Raw genomic sequence first — 24,853 nt, 5'->3', positions numbered from 1 at the left:
ATATCTGATATCATATCTCACAGTACAATAATATTGAATGGGTTGCATTGTTGTATTTTGTCATGTTTCTCAGGTCTTTGTCTGAATTTCTACGAACATTATTGCTAAGGATTGTCTTATTGCATTGGAGTCACACTGGGTTAAATATGTACACTTGGGTTTTAAGGGGTATTTATTATTTTCTTCTTTTTTTTGGGTTGTATGGAAGCCCCAAACGCAATTTCATTGTTCTTGACAATGACAATAAATAAATAAATACTAAATACTAATACTAAAATATTTACATTTTATACAGTCCATGGTGGTTTTCCACATAATTTTGGTAAAAGGAACACGTCAGTTTTTCCAGACATAATGAATAACACTTTTACAAATGCGTGTGTTTTATGTTTTATGTGTGCATGTGGGAACGGCTCACATGCGTACATAAAACAGGTGCTGTGCATGTCTCTGTATTGCCACTGCTATCAGCAACTGAGATAGCCAGCACCCAACCTTCCTTCCTTCCTTCCTCTGTGTCCTCATAATACTTACACAATCTGTTGCACTTTTCCTGCCCAACTCCCTTGTGATTCCTTGGAAAATTGTTCTTGTGAGCATGGCTGGTAATGGATGAGCTCACTGTGCATGTTCTGTGTTAGAGGCTAGTCAAGGCTTAGATGTAAGATCAAATAAACTTTCATTCTACACAGTAAAGGTAGATTTAAATGAGAAAATTGCCAAATTATAAGGAAGTTTTCAATATATCTATATCAATATCCATCTAAATATATATATTTAACTATCTCTTTCTCTCAAAATAAAAAACAACAACAAACACGTCCATGAGAGTTTCAAGTTTCCGTTCCCTGTCTTGTCACTCAGCTCACACACAGAGAGAGCCTCTTTGGCTTGTGCTCTCAAAGGGCATCTCCAAGGCCTGACATCATCCTCTCCACAGTCACACCAATCACATTAATTTCACCCTCTATGGAGGAACTACTGGCCAGGAGCACAAATGGCTCCAGTGATTCTGCACAGGAAATTCTGCTTTACTTAAGTTTGAAGCTTGCACATGTTACTGTCTGTTGAGTCTTGGCAGTCATAGCCATCCTTCAGTGATGTGGAATTCTCCCAGACAGACCACAGCATCCATTCTCCAAAATCTGCTGGATCATGTGGTTTAATGCTGCAGCACCTGCAGTGTTTATGACTGGAAATGTTTCTCTACTCAGTGTTGTTTTCTTTAAATGATTATAGTTTAAATTCATTTTTTGTTTGAATTACAGTTGAGGCTGGGTATTTCATTTTTGGCCTGATATTCTTGGGTACACGAAAAACATGTATCTTTTAGATGCTTTGGAAGACTCAGTTTTTACTCTTCTATATTTATTTGCACCATGATAAATTTTCACAATCAAAGATATTCCTGATGATCTGTTTGCACAGTGTACAGTACAGATGTACTGTATGCATTTTATACTTATTTGCTATTCACATATAATATGGCAACCTTATACATATCCAATGTTATGACATTTCATATCTCCTCTACTACCAATCTATGATGTTTATGCCATAAAAGTGAAGACATTTCCTTTTGATGTTTTCTTAATTTAAATTTTTCAAGTTCTGGTTTGACTCCTCATTTGTTAAAGATACCACCTGTAAACACTTTACTTTAATGTAGCATAGTAGTCTTTGTATGTAATATGTAACAGCAGAAAGAAATCACATAGTATGATTAGTAGCAGTGACATATTTGGAGTCATTTGTAAATGCTAGATGTCACAGTACATTAATCTTAAAGTGAATCCTGGATGCCACTTTGCTGTTTGTCTCTGCAGACTATCCTTGAGTTCCAAAAATTTTAGATCTGCAGCTATGGTCAGCTGGTTTTAATTTAGAGTTGGAGCATCAACAGCAGAGCTGTCTGGCATTGATGGGGAAGAGTGTACGGATCCTTTGGGTCAGAGCCCAGGAGATATAGCGCAGTTTCAGTACATAAAAATTTGGCCAGAATTTGTCTACATGATGGAAAAAAATTGTACAGGGATCAATGCAGGGAGCAGTGCATGTGGCACAAAAGTAATAATGATGATATATCTTTGCTAATCAAGCAATTAAAAAAAACACATTTTGGGGCTGATTTATTATGGATGATGAATTAACATAAGAACCAGATTAAGATTAAGAGAAACATTGCCTCATTAAATTATTAAATTAAATAATCAGTTTTATTACTGTGCAATTATTCAGGGCTGATTTTGTTTTTTGTTAATTTATTATGCTCTTTTGTGTATGCAAAGTTTGATCTTCCTCTATCTAACTTTCAATATTAAATGTGTTACACTGAATCATAACAAAGGAATTATAACAAATGCAATATGTGTGTGTGTATATATATATATATATATATATATATATATATAAATAAATAAATAAAAAAACACCCAGCACGCCACTGCGGGCGGTTTATCCTTCAAGCTCGGGTCCTCTAGATCTGCTGGAGCCACTCTCCTAGCTTGGGAGTCACCGCACCTAGCGCTCCGATTACCACGGGGACCACTGTTACCTTCACCCTCCACATCCTCTCGAGCTCTTCTCTGAGCCCTTGGTATTCCTCCAGCTTCTCGTGTTCCTTCTTCCTGATATTGCTGTCATTCGGAACCGCTACATCGATCACTACGGCCGTCTTCTTCTGTTTGTCTACCACCACTATATCCGGTTGGTTAGCCACCACCATTTTGTCTGTCTGTATCTGGAAGTCCCACAGGATCTTAGCTCGGTCATTCTCCACCACCCTTGGGGGCATCTCCCATTTTGACCTCGGGACTTCCAGGTTATACTCGGCACAGATGTTCCTGTACACTATGCCGGCCACTTGGTTATGGCGTTCCATGTATGCCTTGCCTGCTAGCATCTTGCACCCTGCTGTTATGTGCTGGATTGTCTCTGGGGCATCTTTACACAGCCTGCACCTGGGGTCTTGCCTGGTGTGATAGACCCCAGCCTCTATGGATCTTGTGCTCAGAACTTGTTCTTGTGCTGCCATGATTAGTGCCTCTGTGCTGTCTTTCAGTCCAGCTTTGTCCAGCCACTGGTAGGATTTCTGGATATCAGCCACCTCCTCTATCTGCCGGTGGTACATACCGTGCAGGGGCCTGTCCTTCCATGATGGTTCCTCGTCTCCCTCCTCTTTCTTGGGTTTCTGCTGCCTGAGGTACTCACTGAGCACTCGGTCAGTTGGGGCCATCTTCCCAATGTATTCTTGGATGTTCGTTGTCTCATCCTGGACTGTGGTGCTGACACTCACCAGTCCCCGGCCCCCTTCCTTCCGCTTAGCGTACAGCCCCAGGGTGCTGGACTTGGGGTGAAATCCTCCATGCATGGTAAGGAGCTTTCTTGTCTTTATGTCAGTGGCTTCTATCTCCTCCTTTGGCCAGCCTATTACCCCAGCAGGGTACCCGATCACGGGCAGGGCGTAGGTGTTGATGGCCCGGATCTTGTTCTTACCATTCAGCTGACTCCTCAGGACTTGCCTGACCCTCTGCAGGTACTTGGTGGTTGCAGCATTTCTAGCGGCCTCTTCATGGTTCCCATTTGCCTGCGGGATCCCCAGGTACTTGTAACTGTCCTCTATGTCTGCAATGTTGCCTTCTGGTAGTTCAGTCCCCTCAGTTCTGACTACCTTCCCTCTCTTTGTTACCATTCGACTACACTTCTCCAGTCCGAACGACATTCCAATGTCATTGCTGTATAGCCTGGTAGTGTGGATCAGTGAATCGATGTCTCGTTCACTCTTGGCATACAGCTTGATGTCATCCATGTACAGGAGGTGGCTGACAACTGCTCCATTCCGTAGTCGGTATCCGTAGCCAGTCTTGTTAATGATCTCACTGAGGGGGTTCAGGCCTATGCAGAACAGCAGTGGGGACAGAGCATCTCCTTGGTAGATCCCGCACTTGATGGTGACTTGTGCTATGGGGAGCTATGGGGGAAACACCAAGACGTTCTCAAGCCAGCCAAGAGATATAATCTCTCCATGATATCCTAGGTCTGCCCTGGGGCCTCCGCCCAATGGGACATGCCCGAAACACCTCACACAGGAAACGCTCAGAAGGCATGCTGGAACCACCTCAAGTAGTTCGATGTGGAGGAGCAGTGGCTGTACTCTGAGCCCCTCCCTTAGAAGTCCCCTCCCGAACTTCTCAACCTATCTAAGGGAGAGGCCAGCCACCGTTTTGAGGTAGCCCATTTCCACTGCTTGTGTCTGGGATCTCGTTCTTTCAGTCACTACCCACAGCTCATGACCATAGGTGAGGGTAAGGATGCAGATTGTGTGGTAAATCAATGATAAACTTTGCTTTTACACTCAGCTCTCTCTTCACCTCAATGGACCAGTACAGCGCCCGCATCATCAATCCATCTGTTGATCTCCCGCTTCTTTCTCCCATCACTTGTGGACAAGACCTCAAGATACTTAAACTTCACCACTCCACCACCTCTCCAGGTGCTGAATCTCATTCCCACCACTTCACAGTCAGCTGCGAACCGTTCCAGTGCGAGCTGGAGGCCATCACCCGATGAAGCTACAGAACCACATCATCTGCAAAAAGCAGAGATGAGATTCTAAGACCACCCAACTGAAAGCCTTCCGCCACTTGGCTACGCCTAGAAATTCTGTCCATTAAAATTACAAACAGAATCGGTGACAAAGGGCAGCCCTCACTGAGTCCATCATCCACCGAACCCACGGAACGAATCCATTAAATTGCCGGCTATGTGGACCAAGCTCTTTCAACGGTTGTATAATGAGCGAATGGCCCGTAGCAATGGGCCAGACACCCCGTACTCCCAAAGCACCTCCCACAGTACACTCTGAGGGACACGATCAAATGCCTTCTCCAAGTCCACAAAACACATGTAGACTGGTTGGGCAAACTCCCATGCACCTTCAAGTATCATTGAGAGGATAAAGAGCTGGTCCAGTGTTCCACGGCCTGGACGAAAACCGCATTGTTCCTACTGTATCCGAGGTTCAATTAACAGAGAGACTCTCCTTTCCAGCATCCTGGCATAGACTTTCCCAGGGAGGCTTAGGAGGGTGATGTCCCTATAGTTGGAACACACCCTCCGGTCACCCTTCTTAAAGATGGGAACCACCACCCTGCTCTGCCAAGCCAGGGGTACTGCCCCTGATCTCCGTCCAACATTGTAGAGGCTTGTGAACCAAGGCAGCCCTACGACATCCAGAGGCTTCAGAAACTCACCCCAGGGGCTCTGCCACCAAGGAGTTGTTTAACTGCCTCAGTGACCTCGCCCCCAGAGATAGGCGAGTCGTCCCCTCGTCCCCAGACTCTGCTTCCTCCACGGAAGACGTGGGAGTTGGATTAAGGAGTTTCTCAAAGTATTCTTCCACTGCCTAACAATGTTCCCAGTCGAAGTCACAGCGCTCTACTCCACACAGTGCAGGTAGAACATTGTTTTCCCCTCCTGAGTCCTCTGACAGTTTTCCAGAATCTCTTTGAGGCAGTCTGAAAGTCTTTTTCCATGGCCTATCCGAACCTCTTCCACACTCGAGTTTTTGCTTCGGCCACTGCCCGATCTGTGTTCTGCTTGGCCTTGGGTTACCACCATGACAGGCACGAGCCACCTTGTGGACGCAGTGGCTTCAGCAATAGAGGTGACTCAATGTCCCAAGTCTCCCCCGGAATGCTGTTGAAACTCTTCCCGAGGTGTGCGTTGAAGATCTTGCGGACCGGGGCCACTGCCAGGCTTTCCAAGCACACCCTCACTATAAGTTTAGGTGGGCCAGGTCTGTTATGTAATAACAATAATAATAATAATAATAATGTGTCTCTGTTATTATCATAAGTAATTATCCTCATAATAACAATATTCAGTATTTTTCCATGTCTGTGAATGAAAGAAGAGAACAAAAAACATGCTGAAAACACAGAGTAAGCTGCAATTTGTTTTATCAGGGCCTTGTGATGTTAAGCAACCATTCCTTGTGCAAACTTTAACTTTTCAGAGGCAAGTTGCCACCAGTCATTTAAATGATATTACTAAAGAGCTACACCATGGACAGAAGCTTCTTGCGTAATGGTGATTCTCAGAAGCAAAAGTAAACCAGGAAAACATGAGGTCAATCAGTGCATGTGCTACAGTTAAGACACTCCTTGGTTGAAATCCAAAAGTGAAATTGGTCCAAAATTTTGCTTTCAAAATATTTTGAATAATTTAGTCAGATAAAGATCGTAAGATATGACAGCAAAGTCATCACAGCTCAACAGGTAGCTGCCAGGGCTATTGTCAGATTTGCAGATGAAGCATGCTTGATACTACAATTCTTGAAGCTGTTACCTGTACATTAGTAGACACAATCAGGACTAAGTACACAATAATAACTGTGTAAAACTTTTTTTTTGTTTCTTTTTAACCTGCATGTTATACTCATATTAACATATTAAAAATATACTGTAAGTGATAATACTTTGGATAATGTAATAATATACATGAGATATAATTGTGAACATTTCTTATTTAAACCATTTAAAAAATAGTAAAAACGTTATTCAGTTTTACATTTGATTTCAGGTCTATGGACTCTTATGAAAATTAAACTTAGGTTTATAGACATCTGTCTGAGGAAGTGATAGCTCATCTGATTTAGTGTCAATACTCTTGAAAACCTTTTGATTGCTTTATGCTTTTTTGGGGTTTTTTTCACCAGCACTTTACTTTCAGTATATTCATATACACGATGTAGCTCTACAGACAGAATAGCCATGTTAGATAATGGAAAAGTAGATGAAAGGAATTTCTTTAGTCATAATCTGCATTGTATTCACACATTTATTGGTCACTTGTTTGTAAGGTACAAACATAGGATTGTAAAGTCTGATTGTGTATAGACATACACGAGTCAAGTTCCCGATCAAAAGTATGAAACATCTGTCGATCTATCGCCGTCATGATAGAAAAAACCCCATCGTGGCATTTTAAAATGATCATGCCATAATTTACAGAGGTACAGTAGAAGATCTACCGGTAGCAAAACACTATTTAAAACAGAGCACCATATGACAAAAAACAACAAACCAAAAGAATACAAAACTCTTTTGTACTAATCTGTTTGCAAAGTGATATCGAAAAAACAAACAAACAACAATTCTCGTACAATATACCTCACCTTTCACCCTATTTTGCCCCCACATTAAAAATCACTATTCCTTACACACCAAAATTAGGGAAATAAAGAGTTTAATCGTATGGCTATTACACGAACTGTGCCTCAGATGGAATAACAAACAAACTTAATGGTTCTTTGGATTAAGAAATGGCTAAATTAATTTAATCTTAATCTGCGGTTTTTCAATCCACCACTGCTCGACCAGGAGCGCTGGAGATGCATACAATCCTTGTGGTGAGCCCTAAGCATTTATCTTTCTGCAAGATTCACTCCCTTGGCTTATGGTGACGCCTGACCAGCCTTGCCCGCCTCTTCATTCCAGCTGAAAAAGACGAAGCAGAGCGAACAAAATGTATTAAGAAGATAAAGGCTGTGAATGCATCAGCAAGTAATTATACTGTTACCTGGAGCTTTCCTGGCAGCAGCAAATCTACCTCCTTCTGCGAATTTAAGAGATAATATGGTTAGTTTGTATATTAGAGATATACAGACAAGTATGTCACAAAATTAAAGTCAAAGCACTTACCTTTAATGATTCTGCTAATTCTCTCAGACTCCTCATCGATCAGACTTGGGTCTCCGTGGATTGTAGTGATCCTGGAAAAGTCTGGGCCTGAACGTTTGAAACAAAACCATTACATCTAAAATCCGAAATCATGTTCTGAGTCAAATCAGTTTTTAAAAAAGCTTCATGATTACTTTCCTACCTTGAGGTATCCACTTGCACTGAATATAGATTTATAATCATGATCATTTTAAGGAAATTAAACATTTGAAATAAACCTATTTGGTATAAAGTGTTTATGGGAGGACACATTACCCTCAATGATCTGAGGCTCGTTCGCCGTGGTGTGTCTGGCTCCACCTTCAGACCGGCAGCGGAGAAGGGTGTTGAAAGTCATTTAACGACTTAGCAACTGTACAAGTACTGACTGACAAATGGACAGACTGACAGGCACATACACCCCATAAAATACTGTACCTCCTCCGCCACCACCAACACAGAGTCAAGCACACATGGGTAAGCTTATGAACATACACAAATTGCACACAGACGCACAGTACCATTAGCCCAAGAAATAAGCTGCAAGACACCAGAAAAGCAGCTGAAAGATCACCTGCTATTGTACCCAAAAGACAATGGCCCAATGGTCTGATAATATAATAATATAATTTGCACACTGCACAATTCTCACACATACATGCCACAACATAGAGGATGTGCAACCTCCCCTAAGAAACAACAACATCTATACTAGGATGGAATTGGATGTCTATCCAGCAGATGGATTGCAAAAATGAACCTATGTTCCTTGCATGCTTGCCAAAGATTGTCGTCATATTCTGTGCAATCCCATGAACCAGGCTGTTAAACAGGGCTTTCCGAGCACAAACAAACACAAAAACAATAAAGAGCAGTTTGATGTATCCAGTCCGAAATGAGGACTAATTCATTTTTGTGTAAATCTTGCTCCAGTCAACACTTGTCCGTCTTTTGGGTACCTCAGTCATGAGCCTTACTGCTGAGTTAATTGCTAACTCCTCTCTCCTTTAGTGTTTTGCTTGTATGTTTTATCTCTAATTCCAAACTCAAATTATGATCCAGCCATCTAAACCGTCATCAAACAACACCTCCCTGTCTGTTTAGTTTGTTGATTATGTTGATTAGTCTGTTGAAGGATCACATTTCCTTCCACCACTACAAGACACTTTGAAAGTGTCTTGTAGAACCTTGCAGCCCAGTTCCTGTGATCTCTGTCAGGATTTGAGTCTGCCATTGTTCACCCCGTCGAACACAGCAGTCGTGGATGCTTTCACAAATCTGAGAAACTGAGATGACAGGTTCAAGCAGCAATGGCGGCTTTGACTGCCACTTAGCCAGCCAGAGAAGGACTGGATGTAAACGATCCACATCCCTGGTTTCATTCTACCGGCAGTCAAAATCCAAACTTCAGGCCTTACAATAAAAAAAAAAATGTTGAAGACCATGGCTGAACAACTGTGCTCAAAAGAGCCAAGTCAATGCATGTGCTTTACAATCCCTTCTCTCTTCTTCTGGTCATCATTATTCTTAAGAAATGCAGTATACACCATAGAGGAAGAGAGAGTAGTTACTGAAGATGAGGCATTCACAAAAGGATCAACTCAAGACAAAGAATGGTGCAAACAGTATCTGACTTAGTAGCTGATCACCACACAAAAATGTGATTAAAGGTGAAATTAAATCTGCATTAAAAGAGAGTGACACACAGTGGCTAATATCATCATGCAGATCTGTTAGAAGGTGCATGAACGCTCTAAGATTAATGCTACTACAGTCTTCAAATCAGTAAACATGCAAAGGAAACTCACCTGTGCTGCCATCTCCACCAACACTAGCACCTGTGATTCAAGGCAACATCATCAAATCTGTTCCAAAAACTTTGTTAGCTTCAAATTTGATCATCTATGATGGAAAATGAATGATATAAGCATTTTTTATGAAAATTACCATCAATAACTCTTGTAACTTTAGTAATAGAAGGCTGTCCCTCAATGACCCTGGTGACTTTGGTCTGTGTAGGGTTTCCTTCAATGACCCTGGTGACTTTGGTCTGTGTAGGGTTTCCTTCAATGACCCTGGTGACTTTGGTCTGTGTAGGGTTTCCTTCAATGACCCTGGTGACTTTGGTCTGTGTAGGGTTCCCTTTGATGACCCTGGTGACTTTGGAAGCTGCAGAGTCCCGTTCTATGACTCTGGTGACTTCGGTAAGTGTAGGGTCCCCTTTGATGATCTTGGTAGTAATTGAAAAGTTCGTTTTGATGTCTTTGAGAAGTGAAGGGTCCCCTTCGATAACTCTTTTTACGGTAGTGATAGATGGTTCCACTGAAATAACCTGGGTAACATTGCGGATCACTGTTGACTCAGGAACTGTAGAGAGGGAAAGGTAATTTCAGCATCGGTCAAGAATGTAGGGAATAAGGGTGTAACTCCCTCAAATTCTTTATTATGGAGGAGTCTGAAGGCACATTATGTGTAGTTTTCCAAGCAGATAAGAACATGCATTCAAACCAAGAAGATGGCATGAGCATGGTAAGTGATTGCAGCACTGAAAAAAGGAGGCCTTAATCAGTCCTGCACTTACACACTTTGAGAAATAATCAGGACTGTATGAGAATTTTTCACTTTTTTCTTTAGTTGGTTTAGAGTCTTTCAGCTTTAAAAACTACTGGCTTAAATTATAATAAATGAGATGTGACATCTGACAAAATATCCCCATCTAACCCCAGAACCTTCCCCAAGAAACGTTTGCCAAAAATATCACTTTTTGTGTGTGTGTGTGTGTGTGTGTGTGTGTGTGTGTGTGTGTGACAGTATATGTACAAGAGCCAGCTGAAAGGTGAAAGATTTCCATTTTTATCAGAAGGCTGCTCTTTGGCCTGAGGTTGCTTGATAAGTGCCCTTTTTAGTAATCAGAGCCAAGATCATGTCCAGTAGAGGGTTTTGATACAGGCGACACGGGCGGTTGCCCGGAGCGGCATCGTTGTGGGGGGCGGCAAAAAAATAAATAAAAAAATTGCTCGTACTCATGCTGCCCCGACATCATGCCAGCGCATACTGGGGATGGCATAGGCACCGATCGGTTTTCTATTGCCCATTTGCTGGGAGTAAGGGCGCCCTCCGTTTGCTAGGTGCGCCTGCTGCTTGCGGCACAAGGAGGACAGGGCGGGGCGGTGGGGGGATTCTCTGGCTGGCTGGAGCAGCATCTAATAACCAGCTCGCAAAATAAAACGAAATAAAAACAAACCAACAAACATGAAAACACCAGACATTATGATACAGACTTATTATTTGCGCCGATGGTTTTTCGAAATTCTGTATGCGAGACGTGAGTGCGAGAGCCCTCAGTGCGCCTGATAGTACAGTATATAGAGAGACGAGACGACGAGGCTCCAGTTACAGCAGTGCAAGTAAACAAACAATAAATATAAGAAGAGTAAGAAAAAAACTATACACTAGGGATAAAGGGATCAATAACAATTTAAAATTTATATTTTATAGTTTGATGATTTAAAGTCTCACACACAACACGTCGAAAGGGGAGGGAGACCTGCTGCTTCCAAATAGACCACATTTCATTCATAATGTTTTCAGTCCAAGCACATATGTATTCATGATTTGAATCCTGGGTTGTGCAAAATGGCAGAAATACACCCTAGACAAAGTGAACTAAGGTGTAGGTTTATTAGGTTATGTTGTGGTGATCCTCGGGTTGAGGGATGGGTGTTCATACTGCAGTGCAAAATTAAAACCAAGATGGACAAGAAAAGTTCAAAGCCATCAGGTGCTCAGTTTAGAAAAAAGAGAAAAGAAGAGGAGGAGAAACGAGCAAAAGATGCAGGTAAGCAGATGTGTCATTGGATAATGGCAGGTCATCCTGAAACAATCAGAATCAAAATACTTTATTAACCCCTAAGGAAATTATGTGGGTTACAGTTGCTCCAAGAAGAAATGGTAAAAATAGTAACAGTAACAGACTAAACTCCAAACAATACATTATATTACAGATTTTAATATTAATTAGTCATTGTCAATTGTTGATTTGTCCTGTTCTCATTGTATAATGAATTATGATGGCTGTATGGTAGCCGTTTGCATACTATGCATACTCTCTCTCTCTTCATGTGTGTGTGTGTGTGATTTTATAAATACTTCAAGAATGATAAAGTATTTAGCTTACGTAGCTTAGTATGAGGAATAGTTAGGATTCTCTACCCAGATGAGTAATCGCACATCAATTGTATAATCACTGTAAAGTTGTATTTTTAGATTTAGTTATTGTAGCCCTTAAATCTTATGAACATGGTTTCTTAAAAGATAAAAATGAAAATCCCCTTGAGATCTGAAAAACCCTTTGTTTTCTGAACCCACCCAGCAAAACAATGGCCTCTACATAAGTATTACCACAAAAGATCCAAGCAAAGACTGATTTTTCCTTCTTATATTCATTTGTTTGATTAAAAAACATACAAATATAACAACAAATAATATGTCTTAAGACCTACAATCCCTGTCTAATATACAAGTAAGAGTGTCCAGACTTTTAACTGGTACATACTTACTTCTCTGAGAAACCTCCTATGAGACATGAATTATTAATGTCATTGCAAGACAGATTTCACTTTATGCATATTTGTATTGTTGAGCAAAGAATATGCATTTGTTTTAAAGGAATGTCTGTTATTTATGATCACTGCAGATTGTAAATCAAATAAGTGCAGACTCAAGTCCTTTGTTTAGTTAGGTCTTACCTTCAACAAAATGAGTAGTTGTTGTGATAGTCCTTTCTGAGAAAGTAATAAAATTAGTTTTAGGTTCCTGCTCAGGCAAAAATATCTAAACATAATACAGTGATAGTGATATTATGGGAACTTACTGATGAAGGTGAGCGGGATCTCAGTGTAAGAAAATCCAGAGACAAACTAAAAAACAAAAAGCATAACAGAATGAAAGCTTCAAAAGTCAACCAGTAAAACCTCTACACAAATACACAGACAGGGTTTCCCCTTCACTACCTTTATCTGAATGTACTTAATCAGCTTCCTCAGGAGGATCAGTAGGTCCTGACGGCCCACAGGAAGGTCTGTAAGTAATACACGTCACATTTAATATATATCAAACAAGCAGAATGCAACCAGGCATACAGGTGAACACACAGCACACGTTCTTACCCCCTGGATAAAGAACATTCTTCACAATATGGATCACACCGTTTGTTGCCATCAAGTCACTGTGTGGCACATCCACAGAGTTGACATGGATAGAGCTGTCTACCTGGTAAAACCAAACACAATTAAACGTTACCTTCACACAAATTTAAGAATATTTAAGTCATTTAAGAAGAATGCAGTGTGAGAGCTGGGAATTCCATTTATTAACGTTACTAATATCCTACAATTGTCCAACATGCAAAACTGAGGCAAATCACACTTTGAGCTGAGTTTGAAAAGTTTTTCTGCCCGTGGGCTGAATTTTAAACATTAATCTAAGAGTGATTTCATGAGTTTCATTAGCTGATACATCTGAAACTAACGCTCTATGACATTCCCAGAAGGATTTAGAAACTCGTTGCTGGCTTTTTTATTAAAAAAAAAAAAAAAACTCTAAAAGATGACATACAGATTTAACTTGCAGGTTCTTGCCCTGGAAGGTTTTGAGCAGATTGGTAACTCCTCCCTCTAATCCTCCATTGATGAAGGTCCCATTACTGAAGTGGTACAGCAGGATGTTTCTCAGAACAGTTAGATCACCTGTCGGTGTCAATATGAAGGAATTATAATTCATACTTTGCACAATGTTAAACAATGGTTTTTTCTCATTTCTGCATCAAATAGTTCCCTATTAGATGAAGATACATTGACAGCATTGCTGGGTTTTTCAAAAGATAAGTGCATATGTGCTCACTGCAGTGGGGTACTCACTTTTGAGCAGAGCCATGTCTTCCTTGCTGAGGTCGACAAAGGCATCGTCCGTTGGTGCAAAGACGGTGTAAGAGCCTTCCTGCTTTAACAGATCATACAGACCTGCTGTTTCCATTAACGACAGGAATTTCCTACAGTCATTCAAATAACAGAAAGAAAAGAAGAAAATCAGGGATGCAGGAATAAAATAGGCACAACGTTTAAGAGCAATGTACAGTTTAAGTGTTTACAATAATTGGTTAGTGGAAATCAGGTGATTTTAATGGTCCACTGGAAGTATATTTTCACCACAGCCTTAGTGTTGTGGTTCAGACAGAAAGAAATTTATATTCTATATTTGTGTATTTCCACAAGCAAAATGGTTCTAACTGCAATAACACAATGAATATCAGAACAGATAAAAAAAGGTTTCCCTTTTAAGCCGGGAGGATTATAGTGTTAGCAGGGAAGTTCAGGCAGAGGGTTTGAATGAGATTTGCATTCTCGTGTGGTCCCACTGAGTCACAGATTTGTTTTCCTCAGTTCTTCATCACCAACCTTTACTGGTGCCTTTAATTACACAGTGAGAAATGTTCTGCTGAAAGTGAATCATCAACAGCATCAGAAAAAGATGTTTTATTACGCACACAAGCAATGTGCGATCACTGTTTCCATCCCCACTACTGGAGATAAAAATCTCACTTGACTCAAAGAGAAATCATTTTCAGCAACAAGTATTTTAGAATGATACTTTGCTCTTACTTGAAACGTCCGTCAGCAATCAGGAGCTCATAGATAGTTTTCTCAGGTGGTTTGATAAGAGACCTCACAGAATGGAGCATCCCATTGCTCCCCTCCTTACTGCCACGGACCATACATGTGTTTTCTATGCACACAGCCTGTCAAAAAAGGAGCATTCATAAAGTTAAGCCACAGGTTTAAAATTCACTGTACAAATCTGGTAACTATTTGCTTGTGTGGAGGAGGGCTGTAAGCCTTTCTTTTTTTTTTGATTGTCATCAATCACAATAAGACAATGTTTCTGTGGAAAAATTAAACCCAGCTGACTCTAATATGCTATCTAGTGGAGCAGAAACACACTTCATCTGCCAAAAGCTGGAGTAATTAGATGTTTACAGATTTTTAAAGACAGCAACAATATACCACACACTTGGTAAGGCTCACATAAATCAGACTAAGTTACTACTTTCTGTGGTTTCTCTCTTTTTCTTTCAGATTTCACTTGGTTAATGTAACAATACACACACACACACACACACACAGAATTCTCACAGTGCGGTAAATGAAGACTCGTAGCAGTTTTCCAGCGATTGTTTCCAGCGTCTGTTCGTTGTAAAGCTCACTCAGTTTCATTTTTGTCTTCAAGATGTGGTTTTCCAAAATGAGTCTCAGCGTGTTTGTGTCCATTGACATCACTTCACCTGACAGAGAGAAATGTCAGAGATTTAAATAAGATGGATAGTTTTAGATCCTGATCAAATAAGGCAAAATGCCTTGCAATTTAAAAGTGTGGCATACATTATAATATTTTTGGTTTGTAAAAGACAAAATATTATAACCACAAAAAAGTGCTACTTTTCTATAGATAAGAACATGTTTCAACTCACTAGTGAAGGCATTGTTGAAAGGAGCTAGGAGGGTGTACTCTGTCTTTGGACCCAGGGATTCAGCTAAGCCCAGTTCAGACAACTTGCTGCTGAAAGTGCTCTGGGAGGTTTCCAGTAACGATTTCACTTCCTTGGCTGACATGAACAATACAAAAAAGATATGCCTGTGACCCATTAAAAGGAAGACGCCAAACGATTTAAACAACTTCAAAATGTGTTTGTACCTGAGTCTGGGATCAGCATCTGGTCTATCAGGTGGATGACGCCATTGGTCGCTACAATGTCCTTCTTCAGGACCATCTTGATGCCGTTCACAGTCAGACTGTCACCGTCACAGCCAATCTCTATGCTGCTGCCTTCTGCAGTCTCATACATGAATCCTACCATGATTGCTTCTGCACACTGGACACTCTTTAACAGGTGGTAGTTCACCAGGGCTGACAAGGTTGGTCAAAGTGTGAAAGAGGCTAAATTAATTACATTTAATTGAGTAATTAAATAAACATAAACACAAGTTGAACATAGGTTTGCAACTCAAATTACACACCTAAAGTATCTAATTATTATGTGAAGCCTGTGCTGTGATGTGTTATTCAGGAATTACAGGTATGCAGATGAATCAAACATCAATGTTCTCTGTGCTCATTATTCACATTTAGGCATGTATTTATGCCACAGCTGAGCCCGACTATCAAGCTAAGCCAACAAATTTAGCCTGCAAAAGCAATGCATTAGAAACAGAAGCAAAATTTGTATTGTATTTTATTCCAAGAAGAAACCTGTCACTGACTTCATGCCTGTATTCATGACTCAGCAAATAAGCAGATAAGCTGTTTTTTGTGTGGTTTTTGGATTTGTCAATTCAAAAACAAGTTCAAAGTTCAAAGTCCACTTCATATCAATTTGTCTGCGGGCCTACTATGAGCTGTGTGAAGCTGCCGCACACGCTCATAGTAGCTCATAGTAGCTCATAGTAGTAGTGGCCCTTTTTTTTTAGCATATTTACCAGGCCACAGGAACAATGTGAAAATGTTATGGTTGTACTTTATGCTCTCATTAAGGCATCACATTTTTACTGTACCTTTAACAACAGCTGGGTCTTCCATGATATTCTCCAAGTAGTCTGGGTTCATTTTGTCAAAGGCGTCATTAGTTGGAGCAAACAAAGTGTATTGGCCAGGCTCACCCAGCTTGTCCATCACATTGGAAGCTAATGCGATAGCCTGGGGAACAAGACACGATGTAAACATTTTTCTAAGAATCAGATGCTATAATGAGTTGGATAAAAGTTACTGTTTGTTAATGGTGAACTGTACAACTGTAAACTTTTTTGAGAATAGTTTCATACACTAAAAGAAGAAAGGTCTTCATTGAGCTCCAAGTGATCCTTGATGGTGTTCCCCACGGCCTTGATTACCCGATCGATGACATGCACCACACCATTTGTGGCCAGCTGGTTAGCATTGAGAATCCTGACACAGTTCACTGTAACAACCTTAGGAAGTAAATATTTTATGAAGATCAAACAATCAATGGCTTAATTGACTCTTATAGATATAATTGTAATAATCATGCAGCATTGCGCTTGTCTACACCGTTCATAAACTGACCCCATTTGGGTAGTGGTTGAAGTGCAGTCCCTCTTCATTGTACATGGAACTGACAGTCATGCCATTCTTCATGTCTTTGGTGAGGACACGGTGGTTTACCATGTGGTAATGCAGAGCGTTGTAGAGTTCAATGTTCACATTGTTCTCTAGTGCAGATCGTTGAGCCTTTAAAAATCACAGTGTTAGTTTCATCAAAGTATAACTGTGTTTGAGCAGACATTATTGTAAATGCATTTCTCTCTAAGGTTTTAAACACAGGTTTACTCACAGGGTCCAGCTCATCCCAGGCATCATTGCTAGGTGCAAACAAGGTGAAGGCGCCTTTTTCCTCAATTTCTTTTCTCAGTTTAGAGACTTCAGCATATCGCTGTGTGGTTGTAGCCTTGACAAAGCCCAGTGTACCATACACATGGTCAATGGGAGCCACTGGTGGTAAGGTTGAGAGTTGTGAGAAACCAGAGGAAATATTCATATTGAATATATTGTAATTTTTAGTTGATTTTGAATGAATCTGTTGAGCCATCCACCTACCTGCAGTGCATCCTTTCGTACCCTCGAGTTTCATATAACCTGGACAGCATTCATATACAACCACCCTGCCAAACCATTAAAAGAGCAGTGAGTTATTCAATAAGTAGATAATCATTAAAAACATAGATTAATTTAATCCAGATATAAAATGTCAAAAATAAAAAATTTAATTGTTCAGGGTTGTGCATCTTTATCATATAAATTTCAAACAGAGCAAGAGTCTACATGACTCTAACACAAGGTGATGAACCGAAACAAAACTATACCATCTCAACAAACTAAAATAAATGAGTCATTGAAAAAAAACCTGTGCAGCTGTGAGATAATGAGGAGCCCTGGGAATGAGGGCATTGAAAACAACAAATGAGGAAGTAACTCTTGACACTGGCTGACCTGAAAACCACATAGTAAACTTATGAAAAAGTTTGACATGAATTAAACATAAAAAAAACTGTCAAAAAACCAACAAGTTAAGCAGACTGGAAAGGAGAAAAAAACATTTACATGGTTTGTGTTTCCACAAGAAAAGTGACAAAGAGCTCAAAAAGTCCCAAGAGGAGGTTAATTGAGAAAAATTTGGTGACTGGGAAGATCTCTAGTAACTTTTTTTCTGTCTTAAAAAGAAGAAAGAAAAAAATTACAGGACCATGTGTAAGCACTATTATCAAAAAACAGACTGTTATCTGTTACATTTTTATGGACAACTCTAAGTTACTTAGTTTCCTCTCTTCTTTGTGGTACACTGCTGTCAGACGTCTCACTTGTCAAGTCGAATCCTGTAGTCTGTAAATTTTCCAGAAAACATTTTCACAGATTTTCATTCTTTAATTTCACTTCTAAAAAAAACAGACGGGTGTCTTCATTTAGATTTTAGGTGGAAATAAAGGCTTATCAAAACTTGTAAAAGCGTAACTCAAAGAAATGTGTCATGGACCTGGATCTGGTGACCCAGGGTTCATGAGTGTTTGTGGACTGTTTTTTTTTTATGGGTTTGTCTTGGGCTGTTTATGTGTGGTGCTTGTGTCCCTCTTTTCCTTCTTTGTGTGTGTTTGTGTGTATAGGCGTTTATATGTGTGTGTGTGTGTATCCGGATCACCGTCAGGCCTGGTGAGTGTGTCCCCGCCAGGCTGGCCACACCCGAGGAGGATGATGGCACACACCTGCTGCTGATCAGCCTCGTCTGGGGGAGCTACTTAGAAGAGTGGCTGAGCTTCCCGTGGATGCTGGATCGTTGCAAGACTTCCCGTCAGTTTCCCAGTAAGTCAGTCGAAAGGGTGAGTCTATCATAATTGTGGGCTTTCTAACGGCTGCCTCTGTGATTTCTACAAGAGGATTGCAAAGACAAGAGGGCAGCGAGCACGTTGTATGGAGGCACAAAGGGAGCAGAGACACAGAGCACGGACACTGGGGAACGCGCACGGGATTGACTGTCATGTTATTATTTACTGCACTGTAAATACACTCACTGTCTGCATCCAAGAGTCCCTTGTTTGGGTCCTACTTTCCCCGTTCCATGACAAAATGCAAGATAAGCACCAGATAAGCTGTGCTCATAACAGGAGCTCAGCTGGCACTCTTTTGCATTGGCATGAATGAAAGAATGAGGTGTGAGAAGGCTAATATAATGAGACACAGGACAGTACTGTAGCTCTAATGTGAGAAGTTTTACTGAGAGTAAACAAACCATAGATGGTTTGACAGCATTTGATTAGGATTAGTCCCCAGTTAACGAACATTTTCTAAGACAAACTAGGAAGTGAATAACCTGTACTGGGGTTTAATTTGAAACACTTCCTGAGTTTTCAGCTCCGGAAATTAGTTTCGACTTTTTCTTTGAGCTCATTACACTTTCATTACATTTTGCAGAACTTGAGGTTTTCCTGCCTTTTTCTCATGGAAAAATTGTATTTCCACATGTGCACATTAGTTTTTCATGATTTACAGTAAACCAGTCTATCAATAGTTTGCTTTCTATTCAGGAATCGCCAGTATTGATAAATTACGCCAAAGCAATACTTTTTTAAAAAATAGCTTACTGCAAGTACACCAACCTCAACCATAGCTTCTAACTGCATAAAATGTAACATAAAAATGTAATTCTTACAAACAAACAAGCAAGGAACACAACCACAGTCAGTATGCAAGTAGATTCAAGTCCCCTCAACTGAAAACCTTATTCACACACAATCACACATGTGCATGTACACACACACTTTCTACAAAGATTCAAGCTTGGCAAAGTTAATCCATTTAATTAGTATTTGTGTGTTTATAGATAAACGTCTCTGTGTGTGTTTGATTCTGCTGAATGTGTTGAATTAGTCATTTTGTGCAAAGAGGCATGTTGCTTATAGAGCAATCCCTCTTTGCCTTGACACTAATTTCGGTAATATAAAATACATAAATACCCCTCCACGACTGGCCGTCAGGAAGGTATGAAGTCATTGCTCCCCAGCTACGCTCTGACAGGATAATAGATTCAACAGAGACCTGAAACAGAATTAGCCAGTGCACTGTAGCCAAGCCCCTGGTTGCATCACAGCATGAAACAACTCAATGTGGCTTCCAGATGAGCAGATGTGCAAATATGGGGCTTTGGTGCACGCATACACGCACGCACGCACGCACGCACGCACGCACGCACACACACACACACACACACACACACACTGTACTCATACAAAGGCTTTAGGTGGGGTTTTCTGGCACCAGATAAAGACATTGGAGTGTTTTTTTAAATCCTCTGTAATCACTAATGAACAGTCTCTGTTCCATCCTCATCCGTCTGGTCTTAATATTGTGTAGAAGAGCTTTTTTTCTATAGATGGGTGTGGACTTCCTCTAAATACATCTTTAAGAATCTGACTTTTACAGTGGTTTGTTATAAAGTCCACTTAATTTTAATCACACATCCTGTGCTTCCTGCAAATAGTTTTCTTTAACAGAAAAACCGTTTCTTTCATCCAACAGCTCAATTCAAATGAAATCCTCAAAAGATCCTATGGTACCATTATATCAAGAGAAACATGAGCAATTCCCAAACTATGTTAGGTTAATAGTTAATACTTTTAGGTTGGTATAGTGATCTGAAACTACACATGCTTTTAACCCGCGGTGTAAGATCAAAGTTTAGTTTTGGAAATATGTTCAGGATGCTCAACAGCAACAAAACCATTTGAAAAAGATTAAACGTGAAAGTGTGTGACTGACCCACTAGCGCTGGAAAAGAACAAAACAACTAACCAAAGCAAAACAGGGTATCTCTCTGGGTGATCCAATCTATCACCAGTGGTGCACTGCAAAGTGAGACAGATGAGAGGAGAATATACTGAACACTTCCAGCTGTTTAGCAAAGTGCTTTCTGTGGGAAAAACGTACTTATCTTTGATGTAGATTTTGCTGTTTGTAACACTACAAACCTTTTGCATGAACTCACAAATTAAGTTATAAACCAGAAAAAAGTTAAATGCATTGAAATTTATTTTTTCGGCTTCTCGTAATCTACTGTCACATGTTTTGACCAGTAATTCCTGGTTGTTTTCATGTCTACTGCTGTACTGTTTTGGGAGAAAATGACTCACCCCTGAGCTCACACCCCATTTTCAGCCTTATCGATACTGCAACAGGTGCTCCAGTTGACTGCATGACTGAAAACAGACGGGTGTATGTCTACATGTGTGTTCTTGTGTGTGCATGTGGGCTAACGACAGAGACTAAGTGTGTATGTTATTTTCTGCTGCTTCTGCACTTAAGTATACCAGAACAGCTCCAACTAAGCCTTACACTCCTTTAGGTGCGTTTCATGTAATATTTTATGAAATTATTTTGCAGGAAATAACCTAAATAAATAAATCCACCACAAGCACCCTAAAGACGGGGCGATCGTGGCTCAAGAGTTGGGAGTTCGCCTTGTAATCAGAAGGTTGCCGGTTCGTGCCCCGGCTTGGGCATTCTCGGTCGTTGTGTCCTTGGGCAAGACACTTCACCCGTTGCCTACTGGTGGTGGTCAGAGGGCCCGGTGGCGCCAGTGTCCGGCAGCCTCGCCACTGTCAGTGCGCCCCAGGGTGGCTGTGGCTACAATGTAGCTTGCCGTGTGTGTGAATGGGTGGATGACTGGATATGTAAAGCGCTTTGGGGTCCTTAGGGACTAGTAAAGCGCTATATAAATACAGGCCATTTACCATTTAAAGTTTGGTTTCTTATTATTTTCATAAATGCACAAAGACATTACTGGTTTGAACCATGCAACTTCATTTTAAAGCGAAGGTTAAGAGGAGAAAGCGAGATGCTATAGGTTCAGATAAACTGAGGTACAAGTCTGAGGGTGCAGAAAGGGTTTGGTCAAACATATTGGGCTTCTGCTGATAGATGGGTGATGAAGCTGGGTGTGGTTTGCACTTTTGATCAGACCAGTCTAATTCAGTGCAAATAATGATAAAAAGATGCGCTAATTAGATCCATTCGGTCTTTCAGTAAACACTTACGTATTCTTGCCACAGATGCTGCGTTTGTACCAATTCCTGCATGTGCTGAAGTATTTCTTCTTGGTCCCTGTGACTTGCTGCAAAGCACACACATTGGGTCTGTAAGAGAGGAGAGGGAGGAGAGGGTGAGGTGGGAGTAACAAAAGAACGTAAGGAACAGGATCAGGAAGGTCAGGATATGGAACTGTACAAGCGTAGCAGGGGGAAGGAAGGCGACAAGTATAGACAAGTTGACGAAAAAGACCGTGAGAAGATGTGGGGAGGTGTGTATGTATGAAATGGAAAAGAATGCATGGCCGAAAAAAGCGATTTACACATGTCAATATGCAATATTTATGTTAATAAGACATTATATGGACAAAAGTACTGGGTCACCGGCAAATGACGAGTACAGGAGCTGCTCACTCATGGAAACTGATAAGCATGAAGCTCCTTGAGCACACTTTCTGTGCTGATGTTAATGTCAGAGGAGGTTTAGAGCTGTGCAGTCATCAGAGTTTTGGTAGCTTTTAAACACTAAGAGCTGCAGGACAGGAATCACATCAACTCTGCTACTTCATGGCTGAGTTGATGTGGTTCCTAATTGCTTCCACCTTACAAATATACCACTTACAGTTCATTGTGGTATTTCTAGGATGGAAGAAACTTCATGAGCTGACTTGTTGCAATGCTGTCGTCTTAACACAGTACCATACTTGGATTCAGTGAGCTCTTAACAACAACCTTTCCCATTCACAAATGTTTGTAAGGACAGGCTGTGTGAGTAGCTGCTAGATTTTATACCCCAAACACGTGAATTTAAAGATAAAGGGGTGTGGTCCAGTACTTTTGTCCATACGGTGTATTACGCAAAACCAAAATTTGATGCATGTGCATTTTTTGTCTGCTTTGTGGGTTTTTTTTCAAGTTAGCAGACATTTATTTCAGCAAGTAATAATGGTGCTTTATTAATGAAGCAGACAAAGCACTAATGTACAGTATCTGCTACAGTAATGTGTGCCGCAAGTGTACTGTACTTACAGTAAGGTCAAAACCACCCAAGAAGCGGAACGAATTATTTGGATCATTTTGGCATCAGTCTTAATCCAAAATATGATTTTAGAGAAGATTCATCTTATTCAATTTACATGTGAATTTTAAATTACATTAATTACATAATTAATAAATACACAATTAATAATATTTGGAATATTTCAATAAGAAATACACTAAAACTTTTTTAGAAAGGGTTATTTCTTACAGTATTTGGATTTCTCTGGACTTCAGTTGTTGATTTTTGCATGTTAAATATGTTGATGATCAAGCGGAATTTCCTATTTTTCATCAATATGACTGATCTGTTCATGAAACTGTAGTGCTCAGTAAGATTTAAAACCATATTAAAAATTGACGTAGTCTAACCTTTTACAAATGCTACTGTTTTATTGCCAGATCATACAATTTATGTTCTTGCACCTGCAAACAAGGTGATAGGAAAAATATTAAGTCTACCTACCCTTGATCCCTGGCCCGTATGCGGCTATGGGTGACTATCTTGTCATAAGCTGAAAAAGCTGTGGTCTCCAGACTGCAAAAGGCCACCAACACTAAGGTCACCACCAGAAGCCGATGCATCCTGTGAAGTTATCAGTCCTCAGTGCTGCAAGGGCTCAAACACACACTGCTCTTGTCTTTCAAGTGCACACATACACACACACACGCACACACAAGCAGGAGTCCACAGAAACACACGGGATATGTGGGAACACAAATGAGAGAGGGAGCTTTTATATGAACAAGCTTCTCTAACACACCCACTCCCTTTTTAGTTCTTCACTGTCTATTCCATACCATTATATCCTTCTCCCACCCGCATACACCCTTCTATTCAGTCGAAATCCTTCCTCCACCACTAACTCTCCTCCCTCATGTTCGTATGAATTTTGCATGAATTTGCAGACCACCGTCACATCCCAGAGCACCAAGGGCACCCTGTACTTCAAACTTTACGTTGCTGTACAAGCTGCAGTGCCCGCCTGTCTCCAAACTGTGAATTGTGTTTAAAGTATGCAAACCAGTGATGATTTGTTCATTGTATGTAAAATATTAGAGGATTCATTTTTTTCTGAGGCTAACACCCACAGAATTTGCACTGCAATCAAAAAAGATGCCAATAAAGATGCATAAAGAAAAGCAGATTTTAAGATACAGATCCAAACACTAGTTTGACAATAACACCTAAACACGGGCTCTAAGCATACCTCTGATCTCTCTTCATGACACTTCTGGCAACAAAATGTAAATAAAATTGATATAAAATGCTATAAAATAGAGGTGTAAATCATGCATGAAGACCTACTGTGGTGAATCTGCACAGTCTGGTATTTTACTTGACACCCTTGAAGGAAACCTGACTGTATTTTTTATCACACCTCCCCTGGGACCCCACTGTTCTCCCCTTTAACTTTTATCACATTGATTCATCGTTTCCATCAACGTCCCGTGAACTCCCTTTTGCGCTCCTCTTCTCCCATCATCCTCCCTGCTGTCATGTTCATCGTTATCAGCTCAACTTTTTCCCTTCAGCTGTCTCTGTCTCCCACATTGAAGCCAGATCTGATACAGCTTCAAAGAATAAATTAATCATGAATACAGGCTTTCCAGACATCCTCGTGTACAGTCTTGACTTTTCGACAGGTGTGCTTCACACTTTACACATGCAGGTCGAGACAACTCAGACAAGGCTGATTTATTGGACCAAGAGCCATTTCTTTCATTGCTGTTGTTTGAAAACGGATACGCCAAGAGTGCGTGTTTTATTCTTTTACAGTAAATATAGTAAAGTAAGAGAGGGGGTTAAGGTTAGGGGTTAGGGGGTTAGGGATTGGGATGAGAACTATGTTTTAAAAACAAAGGTTAAGACAGCTTTGCTCTGAAACTGCAAATATGTACTCGCTCTTATGAACTCACACAACCTCTGTCTTTCCATGAATGACAGATGAA

At 40.6% G+C, this 24,853-nt stretch overlaps 1 protein-coding gene across 2 annotated transcripts; it reads right to left on the bottom strand.

Moving 5' to 3' along the window:
• Positions 1 to 6,828: 6,828 nt before the first annotated feature.
• On the bottom strand, positions 6,829 to 23,659 carry postna (periostin, osteoblast specific factor a). 2 transcript variants are annotated; one of them, XM_085364540.1, is made up of 23 exons: positions 23,367 to 23,659; positions 21,872 to 21,970; positions 17,388 to 17,452; positions 17,125 to 17,282; positions 16,857 to 17,021; positions 16,595 to 16,741; positions 16,328 to 16,469; positions 15,471 to 15,683; positions 15,247 to 15,381; positions 14,912 to 15,060; positions 14,381 to 14,517; positions 13,640 to 13,770; positions 13,338 to 13,468; positions 12,890 to 12,992; positions 12,734 to 12,801; positions 12,595 to 12,640; positions 12,470 to 12,505; positions 9,669 to 10,088; positions 9,530 to 9,559; positions 7,998 to 8,042; positions 7,704 to 7,790; positions 7,582 to 7,617; positions 6,829 to 7,499 (listed from the first exon to the last, which is right to left on the bottom strand). In XM_085364540.1, exons 1-23 carry the CDS (start codon positions 23,483 to 23,485, stop codon positions 7,444 to 7,446), a joined length of 2,718 nt encoding a protein of 905 aa, XP_085220666.1. In that variant the 5' UTR covers positions 23,486 to 23,659; the 3' UTR covers positions 6,829 to 7,443. The 2 variants fall into 2 exon arrangements, with proteins under 2 accessions (XP_085220666.1, XP_085220667.1); XM_085364541.1 differs by lacking the exon at positions 7,998 to 8,042.
• Between the last annotated feature and the right edge of the window lie 1,194 nt (positions 23,660 to 24,853).

This window comes from Diplotaxodon limnothrissa, linkage group LG10 (genome assembly GCF_057381915.1).
Source record: "Diplotaxodon limnothrissa isolate DT_005_m linkage group LG10, D_limnothrissa_male_GT1.1, whole genome shotgun sequence".
Lineage (NCBI taxonomy): Eukaryota > Metazoa > Chordata > Actinopteri > Cichliformes > Cichlidae > Diplotaxodon > Diplotaxodon limnothrissa.
Note: the sequence above shows the minus strand (reverse complement) of the source record. Positions and strands in the feature narration are given on the sequence as shown.

Excerpts from the sequence above, each read along its gene's own strand:
- postna (XM_085364540.1), bottom strand. The coding sequence starts at position 23,485 with ATGCATCGGCTTCTGGTGGTGACCTTAGTGTTGGTGGCCTTTTGCAGT. Across the intron at positions 12,993-13,337 it reads AGAACCTGCAAGTTAAATCT|GTAGACAGCTCTATCCATGT; the intron begins GTATGTCATCTT and ends TGGTTTTACCAG. Across the intron at positions 7,791-7,997 it reads CGAGCCTCAGATCATTGAGG|GCCCAGACTTTTCCAGGATC; the intron begins GTAATGTGTCCT and ends TCAAACGTTCAG.